Below are 22,124 nucleotides of genomic sequence, written 5' to 3'. Positions count from 1 at the left end.
GTGCCCTGCTCACCTGGGCCGCTTAGGGCTACTGGTGCCAGGCTGAGCTGACGTCCGCCTCGCTCCGCGCTCAAACCCGGCCTCCGATCCAGGCCCCGCCCCAGACACCGCCTCAGGGTCCACACCACGCCCCGGTGGCCCGCCCCGCCCCGCCCCGCCCCGCGTCGCCCCGCCCCACCATCCAGGCCCCACCCCCCTCCCGCTCCCCGCCCCCCAGAGGAAACGGAAGTGGTGGCGGGCCCCGGCGGAAGCCAGAGGCGCCGGGGCAGGAGCGAGCCCGCGGCGGTGCTGACGGTTGGGCAATGGCCGAGAAGTTCGACCACCTGGAGGAGCACCTGGAGAAGTTTGTGGAGAACATCCGGCAGCTCGGCATCATCGTCAGCGACTTCCAGCCCAGCAGCCAGGCCGGGCTCAACCAGAAGCTGTGAGTGGCGGCCGAGTCCGCCGGCGTGTCCCCGGCGCCAGCGGGGTGGCGTCTGTCTGCCTGGAAGCCGGGATGGGGAGCCTGGAGCCGGCTGAGAGCCGCCTCCTCTCCCCGCCTTGCTCGGGGCCGGGCCCTCCCGGGCCCTCCCGGTCCAGGCTGTGCGCAGGCGGGCTGGCCGCTGTCGCCTGTTGCAGGCCCGCCTCCTTCCCGCTTTGCCGCGCTGGGACCTTGTCTTGGGGCCGCGTTTGGACACGTTATCAGTCTCTGTTTCTGGGGCTATCAGGGGGAGGCGTGCTTCTGAATCTGAGTCTTGCCCTACGCACGTAGGACTCTCTCCCCTTCGGCCGGGGGTTCCGCCCCTGCCCCCCGAAGGGAGGCGGGCTTCACGCGGCAGTGCGGTGAAATGGGCCCCGGGAAGGCGAGGGCTCAGAAACCGCTTGATGCCTAGGCCCGAAGGGAGGATCGGATGATGGTGGGCGGTGGTGGGTTGCGACGGGCCACAGAACGTTTATGAAGTGATTTTTGGGGCAGCAGCCTTGTGCTGGCCGCGGTGCCCGGCCCTAGGGTGAACAAAAGGCAGATACAAATCGGATGCTCCGGAGAAGGGCTCACAGCTGTACGGAGGGCACAAGCACCAACCTGTTTGCAAGCCCGCCTTGCGTACCCGGTGCTGCGGGACCAGCCGGCTGATCTAGGAAGGCTCCCGCGGGGAGCTGAAGTTAGACTAGGCAGCCGCGACTTGCTTTCCCTCAGGCTTTGAGGATGGATGCTTGAACTGGAGTCGCCCACCGCGGGCGTTGTCTGACACCGCACACAAAATCCCCGCCACCTCAGGGTGAATGTTTTTGAGAGAAGGCTCGTATTTTTCATCAGATTCTCAAAGGCTCCTGCCCTTATTCCTATTGGTTCTTGCCCCCCAGTATTGGCAATTCCTTGTTTAAAAAGACGATCAGGAGATAGGTAAGCATATGATAGAACGCCAAAGCTTTACGGAATTCTGTAGCTAACCAAAGAGCTGAGAGCCACATGTAACCTGTGCTTGTGCAAGGAACACGCGTGTGGATCCCTGGTCGGCCAGATGTGGGTGGTGCTCAGTGCCGTCGTCCCAATTAACCTAACGTCCCATTTTTGCTTTTTTCCTCAGGAATTTTATTGTTACTGGCTTACAGGATATCGATAAATGCAGACAGCAACTTCATGATATTACTGTCCCTTTAGAAGTTTTTGAGTAAGTAGTGTTCTTGATATTCTAATTATTGTTTAGTTTTGCTGTAATCATTTCCTCAACTACCAGTATATAAGTGTCTGCTATGTGGCAGGCATGGTCTGGGTGCTTCGTATATGTTAGGGAAGAAAACAGACAAAAATCCCCGCCGTCATGGAGCTTATGTTCTCATGGGATTAAACCATTAAAAAAAAAAAAAAATCTCAGGGACTTACCTGGTGGCACAGTGGCTGAGAATCCACCTGCCAAGGCAGGGGACATGGGTTCGAGCCCTGGTCCGGGAAGATACCACATGCCGCGGAGCAACCTAAGCCTGTGTGCCACAACTACTGAGCCTGCGCTGTAGAGCCCGTGAGCTACAACTACTGAGCCTGCGCTCTAGAGCCTGTGCGCCACAACTACTGAGCCTGTGCTCTAGAACCCACATGCCACAACTACTGAGCCAACATGCCTAGAGCCCATGCTCCGCAACAAGAGAAGCCACCGCAATGAGAACCCCGAGCACCGCAACGAAGAGTAACCCCCGCTCGCCGCAACTAGAGAAAGCCCGCGCGCAGCAACGAAGACCCAATGCAGCCAAAAATAAATAAATTAATTAAAAAACAACAACTCAGTATTGTATTGTTTAAAAAGAGTTACATGTGAATAAAGGCTTTTTAAATATGTGAAGAACATCCTAGGCTCTTAAAATCTTGCTTATATAAAAGGACAACCACATGAATTCCTTTTTTTTCTTGAGAATGAAAAAGTCTTATGCAGCTATGTTATAAATTAAAAAAAATTAAAGCCAGAAACAACCTGAGAAGTACGAATTTGGTCTGGTATCCCCCAGACTGCCCTGGCAGTGCTGGTTCTAGGAGATGATAATATCTGCTCTATTGAAAAAAAAAGTTCTTAGGCCAGGTATGTTGATAAGTCTTTTTACCGTTTTCTGTGAGAGAGTTGCCTGCACCTGGGCACAGTCCTGGCCTAGAGATGCCTCTAGGAAATAAACTCTTTAGGTTTTATCCATCCAGGTTTTATCACACTGATTTCACAGGTGAAAGAACCAGTAAGTAACTGTAGTGGCTGTTTAGCTAGTCAGTGTCAGAGCTGAGACTAAAATTCTGGACTTTTTAAAAAAAATTTTATTGAAGTATAGTTGATTTACAGTGTTGTGTTAATTTCTGCTGTACGGCAAAGTGATTCGGCTATACATATATATATTCTTTTCCATTATGGTTTATCACAGGATATTGAATATAGTTCCCTGTGCTACACAGTAGGACCTTGTTGGTCCATCCTATATTAGTGTCTGCTAACCCCAAACTCTCACTCCATCCCTCTCCCACCCCCCTTCCCCTTGGCAACCAAAATCTGTTCTCTATGTCTGTGAGTCTGTTTCTGTTTCATTGATATGTTCATTTGTGTCATGTTTTAGATTCCACATATAAGTGATAGCTTGTGATATTCATCTTTCTGACTTCACTTAGTATGACAATCTGTAGGTCCATCCATGTTGCTGCAAATGGCATTATTTCATTCTTTTTTATGGCTGAGTAATATTCCATTGTATGTATATACACACACCACATCTTCTTTATCCATTCATCTGTGGATGGACACTTAGGTTGTTTCCATGTCTTGGCTATTGTAAATAGTGTTGCTGTGAACATAGGGGTGCGTGTATCTTTTTGAATTATAGTTTTGTCTGTGTATATGCCCAGGAGTTTGGATGATTGCTGGATCATATGACAGCTCTAATTTTAGTTTCAAATCCTGGACTTGTGTTGACCAGGGCCAATTCTCTGGGCCAAGCAGCCTCCCTCCCGGAGCTGGCTTGGAACAGCAAGAGTATTCTGGGGCTTTTTGCAGTAAAACTGCAAATGTAAATCACTAGAGTTCCTTGAACAGTAAAAGGAAAAGTTACCTTTTTACATCCCCAAAGGTCAGAGATGAAAGTCCCAGTTACAGCACAGCTCGGCAGCTGGCCACCAAGTCAGGACACATAGGCTGCAGTTTTCCCAGCCTCAGCTCTGTCCTCACCTGCTGGCCAAGGTGTCACATGTTCCCAGGTGGGAGCGAAGGTCTGTCTTGTGCGTGTGTTGCAGCTCTAGACTCCTGCTCGTGAAGTGTGGCAAGGTGGAGGCTGATTTCCTTTCCTTAAGTGTCCTCATTAGAGCCATTCTGGTCACGAGTGTGTGGGATGAGTATATTGACAGATGCCGAGGAACTACTCCTGGCTTCTGAAGTGGAGCAAATGAGAGGAAGACAGATGGGGAAGACCGCTGAAGAGGCGGGGGCAGTGAGGCCTCGGCCAGCACAGCCGGAGCCGGTGGGTGCAGGGACAGCGGAGACCCACGTGGGGACTTGGGATGGGGTGGCCGCTCAGCGCCCAGCAAGCAGCAGATCTGAGCTGTCGGCAGATCTGGCTTACATCTGTCTACATCAGTCTGTGCCGACGTAGAAGGGTCTCCAGGCCTGTTCTCAGGCACGCCGACTGCGTCTGGAGCAGAGACACCAACGTAAACCTCGGCCCTTCTGCCGGGTGCTTGGGGTTGGCGAGTTGGCAGAAGTGGGAGTCAACCCTCGAGTCTTCAAAGAAGAGCCCGATCCAAATGACATCACTGTCGAAAGGGGTTGTTTATTTAGGACATTTGGGCCCGTTGAGTTTTCCCCGCCCCCCAGAAATGGATGGATTTTGCTTAGGATTTAACCAGAATGTTGCTTTTTTCATTCCATCGTTTCAAATACATCACAATAAAATGGGATTTCTAGAACTTTTCATTTATTAGTATTTCTCTATCTGTCATAATTAAAAGCCAGTTTTTATGCCATTAACAGCAACCTAACGGTGTCTTTAATCTGAAGTGATAATTTTTTTTAACTGAAGCCTAAAAATGCATAAATCAGACTTAGTGTAGTGGTGGTGGTTTTTGTTTCTTTGTAATGAGTAATTCAGTTTAGCTGGATGATGTGAAGGTCTTCAAGGTGCAGAAGTAGGCAGGTGGCCTTCCGCAGGTAAAATGTGTATATTCATCTAGGCAGTACACTTAATGAAATCTTTGGGATGAGGAAGACATTTTGGGGACACGTGTTGAAAATTTCACAGAACAGTTTTATGCTGTTAAGAAATAATTGGAGAGAATCTGTCTCTGTTAAGTTTAAGTTACTTAGGTATTTTTAGGAAAGTAGTGTATCATTCCCCCCTCTCTCCAGTTGGTAAACTAATCTCAGGACAGGCAAAGCCAGCACTCTCGTGCTCGCTGCTCTCCCCTCACCGATCCTGCAGCCCCGAGGCGGCTCTACAGAGGACGGGGTGGGCCTGCTGGGTTGCATCTCGGTGGGCTCCCTGTATTGCTCAGCCCTGAAGCTCTGGCCCACGCTTAGTTCTCTCTTGTCAAGAGCTGCCTGACCTTACAGGTTGTTGTGAGGATAAAAAGGTGTGGTTGGCCATGAAACCTTTCGAAAAACACAAGTGCTAAACATGTGAACTGGTGTGACTGTGAAGCTTGCTTGGTTTATAAGTGATCGTTAACTTGATTTCATGAGTCATTCATATTATTAGAAGTAATATGAGTGCAAGTCATCTATACTTGTATAACCGAAGGAATCCTAATTCACCTGGTTCCTGGACACAGCTTCTAAACAGGGCCATGTGAGGTTACAGATCGCTACCTTTGTTTTTTCCCCATAAGAAAACTGTGAGAGGAGGTATCAGCCATGAATGTTAATTGACATGTTTCATGTTTCCAGATACATAGATCAAGGTCGAAATCCCCAACTCTATACCAAAGAGTGCCTGGAGAGGGCTCTGGCTAAAAATGAACAAGTTAAAGGCAAGATTGACACAATGAAGGTAAGGTTCTTGTCAACAGAAGATAATGTCAGAACATCAAGGAATGCTCACAGAGCAAATCTGGCTCATAGACTTTGTAAAACTTCAGCTACCTGACAACATTACCCAGCTGAGATTTCTGAAATGCGTAATAGGTAATAAAATTAAATAGCAAGCCGTGTGGTAGCATAATAAACGTAGCGACGTGGCTAGCCTCCCTTTTACAGAAGTCTGGGTTAATTTTTGTGGTGTTAGTTGTTGGCTAACGTGCTTGTTTCTGTTTTTACGATTTTAGTATCTCCAGGTTGCCCTTTGGTGCTTTCTGAGTCCTTCTGTTCGGCCTTTTTCTGTAACTGTGGGTCTTTGGTTTAGAGGATTGCCGAATCCTCCTTGACTTCTCTTTCTCTGGTGGTCGTCTCCAGCTTCAGACTCCAGACCCCTTTGTACCGTATACCCTATTCGCCACAGAGACCCTGCTCTTTGTATTTCTTGGTTTTGATGGGATTGAGAAAACTGCATCTTGAACATGGTATATGGAGTGTTTTCTTACCTACGTTGACTCTCGTGTGGCCAGGGGCGGGGGGTGTGTGTGTGTGGGGGGTTTCCTTTAGGTGGGCGGTGCCACCCCTTCCTGTTGGTCTCAGACAGCGAGCCCTCCTGCCTCTCCCCCTGCCCCCAGCAGCGCTGGCCTCATTTGCGTTTCTGGAATTCACCGGCCCGTCTCCTTGTCTCCTTCCTGTCCATTCCCCTGCCGTCTCCTCTGCTGGGACTCCTGCACGTCCTCTGCCCACTGCCTGTCCTCCCTGGTCGGCGTGTCACCCCCTCCAAGAGGCCTTGCGGACCAGCCTTGGCTGATAAGGGTCGGCCCTTCTGTCTCTGTCCTGTGTCCCCTGTTGCAGCCTAAGCCCCAGCATGCAAGGGGCACGAGTGTTGTGTTCCCTCTGCTGCCCAGGGGCACAGGTGCCTGCTCGGTGTCTGCTGTTCGTGGGGACGGCCACGCGGAGGGCGCGCTGGCGAGGCAAGGGGCCGGCACAGCGGTGGTGGCGGGACTGCCGTGACAGGCCCGTCTCCCGCTGCCTGGACTGCAGGGATCTGTGCTGATCCCAGGTGGCCTGCCCTGGAGGTGGCTTTGCTGTGAGGGTTAGTGTGGTGCCCCCGGCCTCATTTCTGCTTTGCCAGCTTGGGATTGAGTTGCTCTTGAACGGAGCATCACCTCTGGGGCACGATAGCGCTTTGGTGGAGAGCCAGCTGGGGTTCTTTGGGCCAGTCTGCGGGCGAGCCGGATCGTCCAGCTCAGGGGACGACAGGCAGAAAGAGCCCCGCCCTTCCCCTTAAGAACAGGGCCGCGGCCGCAGGGCGATGTGCTCCCGGCTGCCCGCGCTCCTGTTCGCCTCCCTGCCTCTGCACCTGGAGATGGCCTGTCGGCAGTGACACTAGCGACCGTGCTATTTGTTCAGTTTGCACCCCTTTCTGTTGCCTCTTGGTGTCATTTCCTCTCATAAGATTGTGAACGTCTCACAGTGCAGTTTGTATGCCTGGTGGGTCGAGTGATTAAAGTTGCATGAGTTCTATCTTAAATGCTTTCTGTAGGGTTGGCATGTAGCCTCCTTTAAGGATGTGTTCCTGACCTACATAAGGACCATCTCTCTGTTTGTATCCACGGTGCTGCCTTTCTGTACAGCTTATAAGAAAGGGTTTTGAGATGCTGGCAGATATTTAGCTGCTTTTAAGATTGGATTAAAACAAACGTTATGCTGATACGAAGGCTCAAGGAGCGTGGTATTTGGAGAAGACAGGTTTCTAGGTGCTCTGAAAGCTTTGATCGAGAGCTGTTTGCACACAATGGGTTTGATGTGGTTTGAATTAATAATTGCTTAATTATTACGTGAAGACTCCTGTTACACTTGCTCTAATCATTTCCACCTGAGTGGCTGGCTCTGTGCGAGAGGGCTCCTTGTCATTTGAGGTGGGAGGGAAGAAGTAGTCTTTGAATGAACATTCCTCTTTCAGGAAGTTCTCCATGTACCTGATGTACCTGCAGCATAGTTGCAAGCAGTTTCCTGCTGCGGTTTGGCAGGTGTGGCATCCAGGGAGATGAGCAGACAGTGCAGGGAAAGCCCAGTTTCTCTTTTGAGTTTGAGGCTCTGGTGGGGCGTCGTCTTTAACTTGGGTGATGGGTCACGTGCAAAAATATCTTGACCGTGTATATTTTTCTTCTTAGAAATTTAAAAGCCTGTTGATTCAAGAACTCTCTAAAGTATTTCCTGAGGACATGGCCAAGTACCGGAGCGTCCGGGGGGAAGACCATCCTCCTTCCTAACTCCCTCCTCCGTCTGTCTGAAGGTCCTCCCAGCCCTGCACGAGTGGCCGTGACCTTCAGGCAGCCTTGACTGAGCGGCAGCGATGCTGTTTCCTGGGCCCATCCTCCCGCCACCTTGTCCTGGTCCTGGCCTCTGGGGACGGCAGGGCCTGGAGGGCGTGCGGGGCTGTGCCGCCAGCTGCCCCCCTCCCTGACGTGCTCTGTTTGGTCCTCTAGCTCTCAGGGGACTGGTGATCACACAACTTTGAGTGCGATGTGTATGATTCTCCGTGGCCAAATAGTCTTGGAAATATTAAATATGATAGGTAAAGTAAAAGTTTAAAAAAATTCTACCTAATAGTTTTCTTTTAATATACTCTTTCTGTTCTTTTTCTTTCTTTCTTTCTTTTATGGTGTCAAAGAAAGCTAAACAAAAAAACAGAAGGAAAACTTGGTTTAATATAAGTACTTTAAATTCGTTTTGTATTTTATATTTTTAAGTATAGTGCATAAAGAATGTGTTCAATGGAACTGTGTTTCCATAGATTTCAGTTCGTCTAATATAATAAAGTCTTTAAGTACTTATAAGACTTATTCCATGTAATTATTTCTGTAACGTTTTCATAGTATAGTATCTTGTATCTCGTAAACAATTGTCACTTCCCTAAAGTGTGAGGGATATTGGTGAAGTTTGTTCTGCAGGCATTTAGGCAGGAAAAGCCAAAGTGAAATGCAGGATTCTGATTTCCCTGCGGCCTCTTTCACAGAGGACATTGCGGGTGTATTGACACAGTTCAGGAATGCACCCCCAGCCCATCCCGGGGCCCTGTGTGTCTGCCTGAGGGGGCTGCCAGATGGCGGGGACAGCTGCGCCTTCGGAGTCTGCAGGGCCGGCGGGCCTTGGGAGGTTGTGTGTCTGGTGAACTTGGGCAGTGCTGTCGCCGCACCTGCGGGCTGACTTTGAGCCGTAGGCCCCAGTGTGGTGTTTCTCGAGGGTCACTGCAGACCACGGCATCAGAATGACCTGGACTCGTTCATCGGAAAGGTGGGTCCAATTCAGACCTGTTGGGTAGAGGCTTTGGGCTGGGGCCCGGGAACCTGTGTTGTTGGTTTCCTGGCCCCAGTGATTCTGGACCCCTTAGAGCCAAGATCCACAGTTAGGGACTTGAGTCTCATCGGTGTGTGACAGTGGGCATGGTGTGGGCTCCGCTGACTGGCCTGTGTCCGGTGAGGCCGCGGGCGTGGCCGAGTGAAGTGAGGGTCAGAGCCCAGCTCGCAGCGTTCTCTGCTGACCCCTTCCCAGGGACGGGGGCTCGTGTGTGCCCTTGCTTCCCAAGGGAGTCTTATATTTGCTAGGAGTTGGGGGCCAGGCCCCTTAGGAAGTTGCTACCTTGTTGTCAGTAGTTCCGCTCTCTCCAAAACATCACCAGAAAAGGATTCCCATCCCGGGCGCGGTTTTCTCTAGATGAGGGCTGCCCCAGCCAGTAGATCCTGGACCCGGAGGTTCCTCTCCTGCGTTGCCTTTCCCGCTTCTGACCGCCCTGTTAGCAGCTGCATGTGGGTGGTAGGGGGCCGGGCTGAAAGCCCTTCCTAACCCCTGTGCCCATGGGACAACTCAGTTGGTCCTCCCCTCAGTCCCCGGAGCTGCAAGAACTGTTACCGTATGACAGAGCCAGAAGTCACAGCTGATGTGCAGGGAGCAGCATGTTACATGCAGCCCGACTGTTCAGAGCGTGTTCTGACCCACTCCATCCTGTTGACTCAGTAGAAGACATCCTTTGCAGTTCCAGCAGTGACCCGATTACTCCAGACCATTCCTTGTCCTCTGTCTTAAAACATCGTGCGTGACCCAGACGTGGGCCTTCTCCCCAGCCTTCTCGGAGGGTGTATTTCCATTCCCTCTGCCTGGGTGCCTGGTGGGTCCACAGGTGTCTGTAATTCCCCTCTGGGTTCTGAAACTCGCAGGATGTAGCTGGCAAAGGGCAGCTGTTGTGCACATCCGGGGCCTGAGAATCAGGCAGTTTCCAGCTACTTCTCAGCCTTGAGAAGAACGGCTGCCGTCGATGAGTGGAGGTGCTGATCAAGTAGCCAGTGACGATACAAAGCCCCCCAGCCTGGGGGCCTGCTGAGCCAGGCCCCGCAGGGGCCGGGATTGCCGGAGCCAGTCACTCTGGAATGTCCCTCCGTCTTTTCAGTACAAGTTAGGGTGTGTTGGGGGGAAGCCTTGGGACTCGTCAACAACCCTTCAGCGCATTTGACGTTGCCTCTGCAGTGGAGCCCCCAAAAGATGCTGGGACGTCACGGTACGTTCCCCTAAGTTCATGGGTTGGTCTCCGTTTTGCACCGGACCTGGCATGAGTATTCATTGCAAGTGCCAACCACTTTCAAGTCCTCTTAGGTGACTGAGCACTCCCCGCTCAGAACGGACATTGTGTGACTCACGTGAAAGGCCTGCAGGCGGCCTTCTTGCAGACTCACGGTGAAGGTGGCGTGTTGAGCGTAACTGCCCACGGCCTTTAGGTTTCACTGGAAGGTCCAAGGCCGCATCCTAGACTCAGACTGTGCACACTTGACCTCACTGCCCCTTCCCTTGGCCCTTTGACCCCTCCTCTCAAGGGCCTCATTTCAGTTAAAAAGCAATGATTGTTGGAGTCATCCTGGTGCAACAGCAACCATTTTGATGGGCTGCTTCTCTTTACGTCACCCCTGCTCATCCATGACGCCTAGTTAGTTGCAAATTCCTCCTTCGATTTTGAAGTCACCCCTGCCTGCACTTCCCCCAAACACTGATCAACCAAGCAACCAACCTGAAAGCCCAGTGATTTTCAACGCACAGCTACATCACTATGGCACCAAGAGGTGGGTCCTGGGGCCTGAGCTTTAAAAGTCACTATTCTCGTTACCTGTGCTGCCCCTGCGGTTAAGAAAATGAAAAAGCAAATATTAAGCCCTTGCCTTTATGCAGAAGTAGGATGCCCTTCATCTTTTGGGGTATACGATCATGTGTTCATTACGGAAAACTCCGAAAAATATAGCTAAGAGAGGCACACATACTGCCGTCCTTATTGTTAATATTGTGCCTTTTATCCATCCAGACATTTTTCTACGAACACAAGACACACAAATGAATAGCTACATGTGAAATTATTCCTGTACACATGAGTTAGTAACGTGCTTTTTTTTTTTTTCCGAAGAGTGTACCACGAACATCTAGACCAGTCAGTGAACTTCCTACATAATAATTTTTAACACTTAGTGTTCCATTAATGTGTAATGTTGTCACTTATGTAGCAGATATGGGTTAAGCACGCTACACACGTTGCTACACAACGTGCTACACACGTTGCCTCAGTCGCCATAGGAAGTCTGTGGGGTAGTTTACAGATGAGAAAGCTGAGGCACAGAGAGGTTGGGTGGCCTGCTCAGGCCACACAGCTAACAAGGGTGGAGCGGGGCTTACACCTGATTTCTGGAAGTCTGAAATCAAGGTGTAGGCAGGGCCATGCTCTCTCCAAGGGCTCCAGGGCAGGATCCTTCCTGCCTCTTCCAGCTTCTGGAGGCTCCAGCTGTGCCTGGGCTGAAGGCAGCTTCACCCTGGTCTCTGCGTCAGTCATCATGTGGCTGTCTTCTCTGTGTCTCTTGTAATGACATTTATCATTGGACTTAAGGCCGCCTGGAAAATCCAGGTTGGTCTCGTCTCATGATTCTTAACTACATGTGCAAGGACTCTTTTTCCAAATAACGTCGAATTTGCAGAGTCTGAGAAACAGATCTTTGGAATCCATCGTTTTGCACCCACTACTCTGCCCTATTAGGCAGGTCTGGCCATTGAGGCCCTGGCCTTGTTGACTCAGGGACTGCCATGTCCATTCTTCCCGATCTGCCCGGGGCCCAGCTGCCACCTCCTGTAAACGTCTGGTTCCTTCTTCCCAGTGGAGGCCGGTCATGAATTGAGAGTCGAAGATCCAGGGCTGGCGAAAACACTAAAATCATGTGCGTCCACGTAGAGACAGAAGCAACATTTGTCTTCTTCCTTGTCATAAGATCCTTTTCTGCTTTTTGAAAGGAAAAAGTTAAATTTTATAAAAAAGGAAAAAGTAGCCAAGACTTCTGGCTTGGCAGTAAGGAAGAAATATTGTGGGTGACGGCGGAAGTTACAAACCCGAGAAAGTAGGATGCCTTGCAGATGGCCTTGACACACACACAGGCACACACAGCTGGGAGTGCCTTGTGTGCATGACAAAGGTGTGGGAGCTGCAGAGGCGAGGGGTCTGAGGGAGAGGTTCTTGAAGGGCATCCACGGTCTCTGTGGCCGCGTCGGCACTGGAAGATGCTCACATAGTGCCCCAAGAGAGGAAGGGTGACAGGTGACCCCTGAAGGGACCAAATCTGCACTTCCTCATCCGACAGGGGGCTTCTTACCCCGGTTTGGCGGCTCCTGAGCTGTGAGTGCGGGTTCTCCCTATTGCTCATCACACGTAAGCTCTGGCTAGTCATCCACAGGAACACTTTAAAAAATCAACCGTTTTAAAAGAATTGCTTTTTGGGTAAGTGTGCTGTGAACACCAAGAAAGTCCATGCACACGTCCATTTAATTTTGAAACAAGTTGGCCTTGCAGGAGGAGGCCGGTTGGGATTCAAGGGCCGCCCCTAGCTGCAGTGTTTATTTCATACAAGACCCCGTGCTTTACGCCTGTGTCTACACCTGCTGATCGGGTCCTTCCCGATGGGTGACTGAGGGGAACACTGCTCTGTGAGCTGTTCAGGTCATCACAACACAGGGAGAAGGCGGCCGTCGGCAAGCCAGAAAGAGAGTTTCGACCAGAACAAGCGGCACACAGGCACCCTGATCTTGGCCGTCCAGCCTCCAGAGCCGTGAGGAATAAAGTCTGTTGTTCAAGCCGCTCCTTCTGCGGTGCCTGGTCACGCCTGCCGGGAACAGACTAAGACGTGGTTCCTCTTGACAGCGCTCAGGGCTGTTCAGGCACTCAGTCAATCAGTTGTGATCGGTCAGTAAAGGGTCACTCACTTTTATTATTTCTCTCTTAATTTTGCTGAGTCTGATTGCTCATCCTGGCTCCCAGAGCAAATGTCAAATTTTTTTGCCACCAAACACTCGGCCTAAGCAGGATGCTTAGTGCTGGTTGGGGTGGGAGGGTGGCGATGATGAGAGGCTGGTGATATTAAGACATCACCCTGCTTAGACAGGCTTCAAGCAGCCCGTGCCTGGGTCATTTGTTACTCTCTTTTAAATTGTTCCTGCCAAGACACAAAATCCAAGACAAGAGGGAGACAGACTGGCCCGGCCTTGAAGTGGGCGCAGACCGTGGGGCTCACAAGAGCAGTCTTCCCATCCTTTTTGATGGTGGCGACATTAGGATAATGAGGCAGAAGTGGGGACAGCCTTGCTCGGCAGCAGAGCAAGCACAAGCTGAGGAGACAAGGGATGCGCTGGTGGAATATTTATTCCTGGCCTTATTTATAGCATCGTCTGGTTCAGAATCAGAAATCGGCAAAGCCGCAGATTGGTGGGTCTGCCCTTGCTCACAGCTGGGGCTCTGAGGGTGCTCAGGCTTTCTGCACACGCCTCTTTGTTTTCTCTAGCATCCTGGCCCCTGTTCTGCTCTGGACTTTATCAGTTTTCTGTCTGCTCCTGCGATCGGCTCCTTGGGCTTCTGTGACCGAGTACATTCTGCAAGACCTTTTGCTGCCCAACGATTAAGGGACTCGTGTGCGAGACAAGCAAGATTGTTAGAATCTCTTCCAGGGGAACTTTTCCACTTTTTCATTTTTGTTGTGGAATGGTAGTCCCAACTGGGCTGGGATTTTTCACAATGATCCAGAAGCATTGATTTTCTTCCCACTGTCTTTGACATGTCAAAGGCTTTTAGGGGTGAGAAATAACATAATATCAACACTGCTTTAAAATTTAAAAACAATTTTATATACCTATCTCACTTAATTTAAATATACATCAAAACTAATAATGCATATGTATGTAATTTTATTACATTCATTTTATTATAACTTTATTTTATTACAATCTCTATTGGCCTTTATCTACTGTTTCATGTAGGTTGGCTGCAAATTAGGGATGTTTCAAATAACAGTGAGTTAAAAAAGATAGGTGTTATTTTTTTCTCCTGTGACAAGCAATTCCAAGTTTTCTGCCCAGAATAGCTGCAGCTGTTTACAAGCATCAACCAGGACCCACACTGATCTGCCTCTTTCCTCTGCCATTTTTAGCACGTGGCTTTGTCTTCACATCACAAGGTGGCTGCTGAAACTCTGGGTATCGTGCCTGCATTCCAGGCAGAGTAAACATAGAAGAGGAAGGACAAAGCGTGATGGGCCGAAGGATTTCTCCTGTGGCGGCTTTGCCATTTTATTCTAGAAGGGCTGTATCCCTCAGGGACTTCTGCCCACACCTCACTGGCTGGAATAGTGTCCCTAACAGCAAAGGTGGCAGGTGATCTGCATCTTAGCTTACACAGCCTTTAGAGCAGAGGCAGGCAAGTAGGGAGGTAACTGGAACTGGGAGTCAGATAACCTACAGGACCCGCTCTGACACTTTCAGAGCAAAGGGCGACCTGGATCCCCATATACTGGGTGCTAATGTTGATCCTTTCCTGCAGAAACTTACTTTTTGGGGGTAACTTAAGGCTACAACTTTAAATTTCGTATAAGTAAATTTGGATCCCAGACGCAGCGCTGTGAGTGTTTTTAAGCTGTGTTCATTTGGCGAGCACGTGGGGACTTTCACATTAAGAGCCCCAAGGTGTAAGGTATCAAGCAGCATTACATCACACCGTCTAGACAGAGTTTGGAACAAGAAGGATCAGGGCTCGAACTTCCATGGGGTCACTCTGGGCACTGGGGGGACAATATCCATGATAAATTTTCAAGAGCAGAGTTGGAGTCCATGGCTCATCTCTCCTTGCGTCCCGGAGCTGCAGGTGAGCGGCCTGGCACATGCCTTGCCCCAGGCCCGTGCCACGGCCTCCCCCTGCTGGTTTCGCCTTCGCCCTGCCTGTGTAGTGCCAAACCAGTGGTCCAGATGCTGCTGCAGCCAAGAGGTGTGAGATGGCTAGAAAGGCAGGAAGGCTGTCCACCCTGGTCCTCTGAGGTGGGGTGACTCCTGAGTCCGGAGCTGCAAGAACCTGTGAAGCACAGTGGTTCTAAAATGCTTCCTGCAGTGTGTGGGTAGCCGGGTGAGGGGAGCCAGAGGACTGGGGAGCCAGGAGCACATCGGTCCTTGTCTTCCTGTGCTGGTTGCAATACCAGCATCAACTTCTTTAGAGCATCACGCCCAGTTTATTCTCAGCTTCTCTTCTTTTCTGCTTCATCTGTGACCATCTCTCCCTCCTTTCCAAGTCCTCCTGCCTTTTCCCTTCTCAAGGCTGCGGGAGTGATGGGTGCACAGACAGTTCCAGGGTCCTCAGCCCTCTTGCCTCCCCTCGTTCTATTTCTTCCAGCCCCTTCCTCCCACTTTTCCTTTTGAAAGTGCCCTGAGCTCTGTCCTGTTTCCTCTGGTCGCCCTCCCACAAAGGGACAGAGTCTGAGATGTGCTCAGGATGAAGAGGAGATGGGTCCTCTTCCTGCCTCGCCCACTTTCACACACTCTCCCGGTGCCACCCACCCCCACTGCCCCATTCACCCTGCGGGGAGCCTGATCTGTCCCTGGCCGTGCGTTAGGGAACAATGCACACATTTTAAGGCAGCCTATTTTTGCGTGGTGTTTATTAATTCTCCAGCATGCACAGGCTGGAGCATCAGTGTCCCAAAGGGATGTTAACACAGTTGCCCACTGATTTAATCAAAAGAAGCAGCTGGGGCCCAGGGTGAGGTTGAGTTATGGAATTAAGGCATAAAGGAAAACACAGGATGGGTCTTTTCTGTAAACTGTTGTCTGACCCTTTTACTAGCCCTCGGATGTGTCTCATCCCCCTGTGAAATGAACCGAGTCGCAGGAGCGAACAAAGGACGTTTTCGCTGCTATTATCAATAACCATTTATTCACTGTTTAGTGTGCAACCAGAAATCTTACTCAGTACAGAGCCCGGCAAACTTCCCCCTTATATAACAGGGCTTAAGCAGTATCGATTTAGTCCTGGTTTCACTGCATCTCTTGTTAAGCTTCAGTACTCTTTTGTTTATACAAATGTTATCTTATACAGCAAGCAAAAGCAGACAGTACACTTAACACTGCTGTTTCACATGCTTGTTTTCCCCGGTGAAAAATGCAAACAGGACAGCACATTCCAGACACCAGACCCCTTCTTATTAACTGCATGTGTCTTTCTGGGCAAGCCAGAAATTCTCTAAGCATACACTCAGGGTTATACCTATAAAAATACCAATAGGATCATATTATACACACTGTACAGCATTTCACTTTTTTCACTTAAAATATCCCTGCAGATCCTCCCTTCTCAGCCCATGTAGGGCTAAGTCCGGCCAGCTGGCAGCGCCCCATGGCAGAGATGCTGTAAGGCGCTCACTCCATCTCCCTCTGCGGAGTCTGTCCTGCTTTGCTGTTGCAAACGATGCTCCAGGATACTCTGTTGTTCATTTCATCAACCACCAACGGAGGGTGTCCTGTGAGATGACTTTCTTAAAATGGAATTATGTGTATTTATATTTGGTGATTATTGTCAAATTGCTACCCAAAGACGGGCCCCCACCAGCGCTCCCAGCATAGACCATGGATGACCTGTGACTGAGCCCCGTATGGCTGAGGTCTCAGCCCCCAGCCCCTCTGCAGAGGCAGACCACTAAAGCTAAGAGTTTCTTGGGCCTCCTTCCTTCCAGACATCTTGTAGCATGCCAAGCCCATAGGCTCGCTCACTCTCTCTTAATTCTCCTGAACAGTCGCGAACATTTCCCCAAACTGGGACAAAGTCTCCAGAGCCGTGGAGGTGCCTGGGGAGGTGCAGACCTGGGAGCTTCAGCTGCGGAGAGCCACAGAAACAGCCCACCCTCCACTTATCACCCACCAGAATGGCAAGGCCTGATGGACGGTGGGCTGGAGAGCCGGCCGAGCCCCCTGGGCTAGGTGCAGCTTGGAGGACGTGTTGATAGCTGGTGAAGGACGGCTCTGCGTGTTCCCCTGGACTCCATGTGTGCACTTGGCTGGCTCTTGCCCAGTTCCTGTGAAGACAGGGGTCAATACCTCCCTTCCTGTGACTTCAAAGCATTTCACTGCATCCATGGTGAGAAATAAAGTTTACATCCCATGCCAGGACCATATATCCAAAGTTTCACAAAATAATACCCACTTTTGCCATGCGTGTGAACTCTGATCGCTCCCATCCTGTCCCTTCTTTTCCCGGGGCTGATGGTGAGCCACTGCATTGGTTTCACAGCCACCGAGGAGAGGGGCTGCCACCTGCTGTTGGAATGGATTCTCTGCTCCTGGGGCTCTCTTGTGATCAAAGGGGCAGTGTGGATTTACGCTACCAAAGTGTGAAAAAAGGCCAGATTGTCTTCCACAGCTCCATTATTATTCCTCTGTCCTCACTCATGTCTACTCCATCCATTATTTTAGAGCTGCCTGTTGGCCTTCCCCCAGCCGGCTGGCCACGGTGGACTCCCAGTGTGGGTCTGAAGTGCAGAAGGCCCTGTGGACCCACAGTGATGCTCTTGGGCCTCTGGCTCCTTCCCCACCTGTGTAATGTCTGCAGGGGGTGGGCTGTGGGTCAAAGAGACACCCACACAGATAAGAAGAGATTTCAATCCATTGAGGAGCTTTCTTCCCAGAGAGGGGGAGCGTACGGGGGGAGGGAAAGAAGGAAACTAGCATTCGATGAGGATGCTTGTTGGGGCCCACTTACTTGTCCCAGCAGCCCTGAGCAGGGGTGTTGCCATCCCCACTTAGCCATTCAGAAGCGGATGCAGGAAGGATGAATCCCCAGGACAGCAGAACTGGCTTTGAGTCCAGGAAGTCTTGCTCCAGGTCAGAGAACTTGACTTCCTCTGTCTTCCCTGCAAACACGCTGTTCTGAAGCAGATGAAAGGGGCTATGGCAGCTCAGATGCCAGGTTGTCCTCTGTAGCTGCTGGTGTGGTTTTGCCATCTGGTATGTAAGTTTGATTAGGTCCTGTTTGTTTATTTTTTGCTTTTATTTCTTTTGCTTTAGGAGACTGATTTAAGAAAATCAGTCTTTTGTATGATTTATGTTAAAGAATGTTTTGCCTGTGCTCTCTTCTAGGAGTTTTGTGGTGTCATGTCTTACATTTAGGTCTTTAAACCATTTTGAATTTATTTTGTATGTGGTGTGAAGGAATATTCTAATAACATTGTCTTACATGTAGCTGTCCAGCTTTCCCAACACCATTTGTTGAAGAGACTGTCTTTTCTCCATTGTGTGTTCTTGCCCCCTTTGTTGCAGATTAATTGACCCTAAGTACATGGGTTTATTTCTGGGCTCTCTATTCTGTTCTATTGATCTGTGTGTATGGTTTTTTTTTTTTTGTGCCAATACCACACTGTTTTGATTACCGTAGCTTTGTAGTGTAGTCTGAAGTCTGGAAGCGTTGTACCTCCAAGTTTGTTCTTTCTTCTCAGGATTTCTTTGACAATTCTGGGTCTTTTGTGGTTCCATATAAATTTTAGGATTCGTTTTTTCTAGTTCTGTGAAAAAATGTCATAGGTCTTTTGATAAGTGTTGCATTGAATCTGTAGATTTCTTTGGGTAGTATGGCCATTTTAACAATATTAATTCTTCCAATCCAAAAGCATGGGATATCTTTCCATTTCTTTGAATCATATTCAATTTCCTTTATCAATGTTTTATAGTTTTCAGTGTATAGGTCTTTAATCCCCTTGGGGAAGTTTATTCCTAGGTTTTTTTTTTTTTTTGTGATGAGATTTTAAATGGGAGTTTTAAAAAAACTTTCTCTCTGACTTTTCATTATAAGTGTATAGAAATGCAGCAAATTCCTGTATATTAATCTTGTATCCTGCTACCTTGCTGAAATGATTTACTAGTTCTAATAGTTTTTGTGTGGAGACTTTAGTGCTCTCTATGTAGTGTGTTATGTCATCTGTAAATAGTGACAGTTTTACCTCTTCCCTTCCAATTTGGATACCTTTCATTTCTATTTCTTGTCTAACTGCTGTGGCTAGGACTTCCAATACTATGTTAGATAGAAGTGGTGAGAGTGCGCATCCTTGTCTTGTTCCTGATTTTAGCAGGGAGACTTTCAGCTTTTCACCATTGAGTGTTATGTTGGCTGTGGGTTTGTCATAAATGGTTTTTTATTATGCTGAGATATGTTCCCTCTATACCCACCTTGTTAAAAGTTTTTTTCTTTATTTTTGAAAAAATCCATTTCAAAGCTTTGGAGTTATGAAGCCCAAGAGTAATTGGTACCCAGAGCTGGAAGGGACTTGGGGCCATTAGGACCCACCATGAATGCTTACTGAGATCCTTCTCAGCATCACAATAGCAGAGGCAGCACTGAGTGTCCCTATGACCTCTCCATAAACACCTGAGGAATAGAGAACGTGGTCCTTCCTCAGACCACCCCTTCCTTCCCCCTCTGGACACTGGATTTTCAGAGTTTTTTTTTTTTTTATACAGTTAAGAAATTGTGTTTACCTGCACCTTTCTTCTGTTAGCTTTATTTTTGCTCTGTAAGGAACAGACATCCACATGTTTATTGATAGTACCAATATAACATATTTTCAAGTCTTCTCAGTTACTTTTCATTTGAATAAACTCCTGTGTATCTAGCTACCTATCTATCACCTCTATTTATCCATCCATCCATCTACGCATTCACTCACTTACCCGTCCATCCATCTGTCCATTTATCTATCTGTATCTAACTCTGGCAGACACACCCTATGATGACCCTCAATGACTCACTCTCTTGTATAATCTTCTCCCCTTGAGTGTAGGTAGAACCTGTGACTTCTAACCAACAAGGTATGACAAAGGAGTGGGCATGGCCCTCCCATGACCACATTATGTTACATAAGACTCCATCTTAACAACCTGGAGCAAAAGAGATTCTCCCTCCCACTGGACTTGAAGATGCACACAGCCATGTTGTGACCTGCCTCCAGAACGGTATGAACACCACGTGTTCAGAGGAGAGAGACCTGATTTATGATCTTTGTTTACTTCAGTAATCAGAGTGTCAGACACTGGGCTGTACAAACTGTAGCAAGTCTTCACAAGCTCATGTGGCAGGCAAGGAGCTGTGAATTTCTTTCCTTCATGGGTGGGATTGGGGCCCTTCTGCATACAGGAAGTATGTTTGCATCACAATAGCTGTGGTCTTGATAAAGCAGGGGACTGGAGGCGATTCCAGGAGACCTCCCTGCCCTTCCTCTGCTCTGCTGTCTGGTGCGGGAGCCTGGTCACTGCACACTGCATTGCTCCAGCTTGCTTGCTGGTGGATTGAGCTATTGTTGCTGTAGTGGGTTGAATGATGGCCCCCAAGATGTCCCCACCCCAGTCGTCAGACATTGGAATGCTACCTTATACGGCAAAATGGATTTGCAGATGAGGTCAGGTTAAAAATCTTGAGGTGGGGACGCCATGCTGAATGCATCCAATGTATTAACAAGGGTCCTTGTCAAGGAAAGACGGAGGTGGGAGATCAGAAGTGGAAGTTGGAAATGTGACAATGGAGGTAATGTTGGAGTGATGCAAGGGAGGAGTAACGAAAGAGGAAATGCAAGCAGTTCCAGAAGCAGAAAAGGTGAAGAAAGGGATTCTCCCCTGGAGCCTCCAGAAGGAACCAGCCCTGTGACACCTTGACTTTAGCCCAGTGAGACTGATTTCAGAATTCTGGCCTCCAGCACTGGAAGAGAATAAATCTGTGTTGCTGTAAGCCACTAAGTGTGTGGTGATTTCTTACGGCAGCCAAAGGAAACTAATAGAGCTGCTTTTTCTGCAAGAGGATTACCTCTCCTGCCTATGGCCGGTGCTCCACTGTGGGGAAGGGGCTCTTCCATTGATGTCAAGCTTGGCCATGTGACTTGCTTCAGCCAATGAAGTGTGAGCAGAGGGGATGCAGGACTTGGTCATGTGACTTTCTCTGGCCAATGAGGTGTGAGCAGTGGGGACATGGTGCCCTTCTGCGACCCAGCAGAGCCTCACATGGTGGTCATTGGCCGGCTCTTGCTTCCCTTCTCTGCCATGAGAACAGAGCATCTGCTCTTCACTGCAGACCTGGGAAAGATGGGCAGATGGAGCAGAGCTGCCCCCAGCGCACCGCTACCTGCGTGAGTGGGGACAGTCCTTCCTTGTCAGACGCTGAGATGGTTTGTGACTGCAGGCAGCCTAGCTCCTGGCTGGGGTTGGCCTGTGGGTGGCATTGCAGGGAGGTTGCAGCTGCCAGGGACCCTCTCTTCTGCTTCTCGGCTCCAGGAGGTGTCTCTGGCAGCCGCTGGTGTTGGCGGTGGTTCCATCTCCTGCCAGGCAGCCCCTCCTGAGGACCCAGCTCCCATCAGAAGGCCTGGCTTCTGGGCTCTGCTAAGACCCACCTCTTCCTGATACCTTTGCAGCCCTAGCAGCTCTTCCTGCCCTAGCTCATCCTTGGATTGCCTCATGGTTTGGTTTTCCGTCTCTTCTAACATCTTTGTAACCAGTTTTCCATATTGAAGGGCCTCTATTGAACTGCCTGGAATGGCCCCTGTTTTCCCGGCTGGATACAGCAGGAGTACCAGGTGAACGAATTAAAAAGAAAAAAGAAAGACTGGCAGCTATTAGCAAAGGAAACCGAATACAACGTGTAGGTGTGTTTTGGTGGTGGGAGGCGAATATAAGACATGCATGGATTCTTCAACTAACAAAATATAAATGCTTCATCCTTAAAAATGGTTGCTGAAATCCCTAATTTCTTCCTTACAAAAATACATGCATGCACACGCACAAACATGTACACACATATATCTGAGGAGCCTTTATCTGTACTTCCTTGGGAACCATTGTGAGGAAGCTTTAATCTAGAGAGTCCTATTGATGCATGGAAAAAGAAAAAAACTGCACGTTTGCAAAAATGACTGCAATTATTTTCCTCCCTGTCTGCAATGTGACTCTGAAGCTCTTCCATCAAGAGGTGCAGTTCCTGTCTCCACTCCTTGAATCTAGGCTGACCTCATAACTTGCCATGACCAAGAGAATGTGGCAGAGATGATGCTGTATCAGCTTCAAGAGCAGGCCTCAAGGGGCCATATGTGTGTCTACTCTCTGAGAACGCTACCCTGCCACCCTTGTGAACAAGTCAGAACTGTTGTGCTTGGGGATGGGAGACCTCTTGGAGTAGCGTGAGACATCCAGCTGAGGCCACCCTGCACCAGCCAGCCCCCAGGCAACTCAGCAGCTGAGGACAGATCTATGAGT

The 22,124-nt window shown here is 49.4% G+C and overlaps 1 protein-coding gene across 1 annotated transcript; it reads left to right on the top strand.

Annotated features, from left to right (window-relative positions):
* The first annotated feature begins 217 nt into the window (after nt 1–217).
* Nucleotides 218–8,343, top strand: MED10 (mediator complex subunit 10). The gene is made up of 4 exons (XM_079916296.1): nt 218–424; nt 1,569–1,652; nt 5,385–5,487; nt 7,688–8,343. Exons 1-4 carry the CDS (start codon nt 303–305, stop codon nt 7,784–7,786), a joined length of 408 nt encoding a protein of 135 aa, XP_079772422.1. The 5' UTR covers nt 218–302; the 3' UTR covers nt 7,787–8,343.
* The last annotated feature ends 13,781 nt before the right edge of the window (nt 8,344–22,124 follow it).

Source organism: Stenella coeruleoalba, assembly GCF_951394435.1.
Source record: "Stenella coeruleoalba genome assembly, chromosome: 3".
NCBI classification, from domain to species: Eukaryota; Metazoa; Chordata; class Mammalia; order Artiodactyla; family Delphinidae; genus Stenella; species Stenella coeruleoalba.
This window is presented reverse-complemented; position numbering and strand designations above follow the sequence as displayed.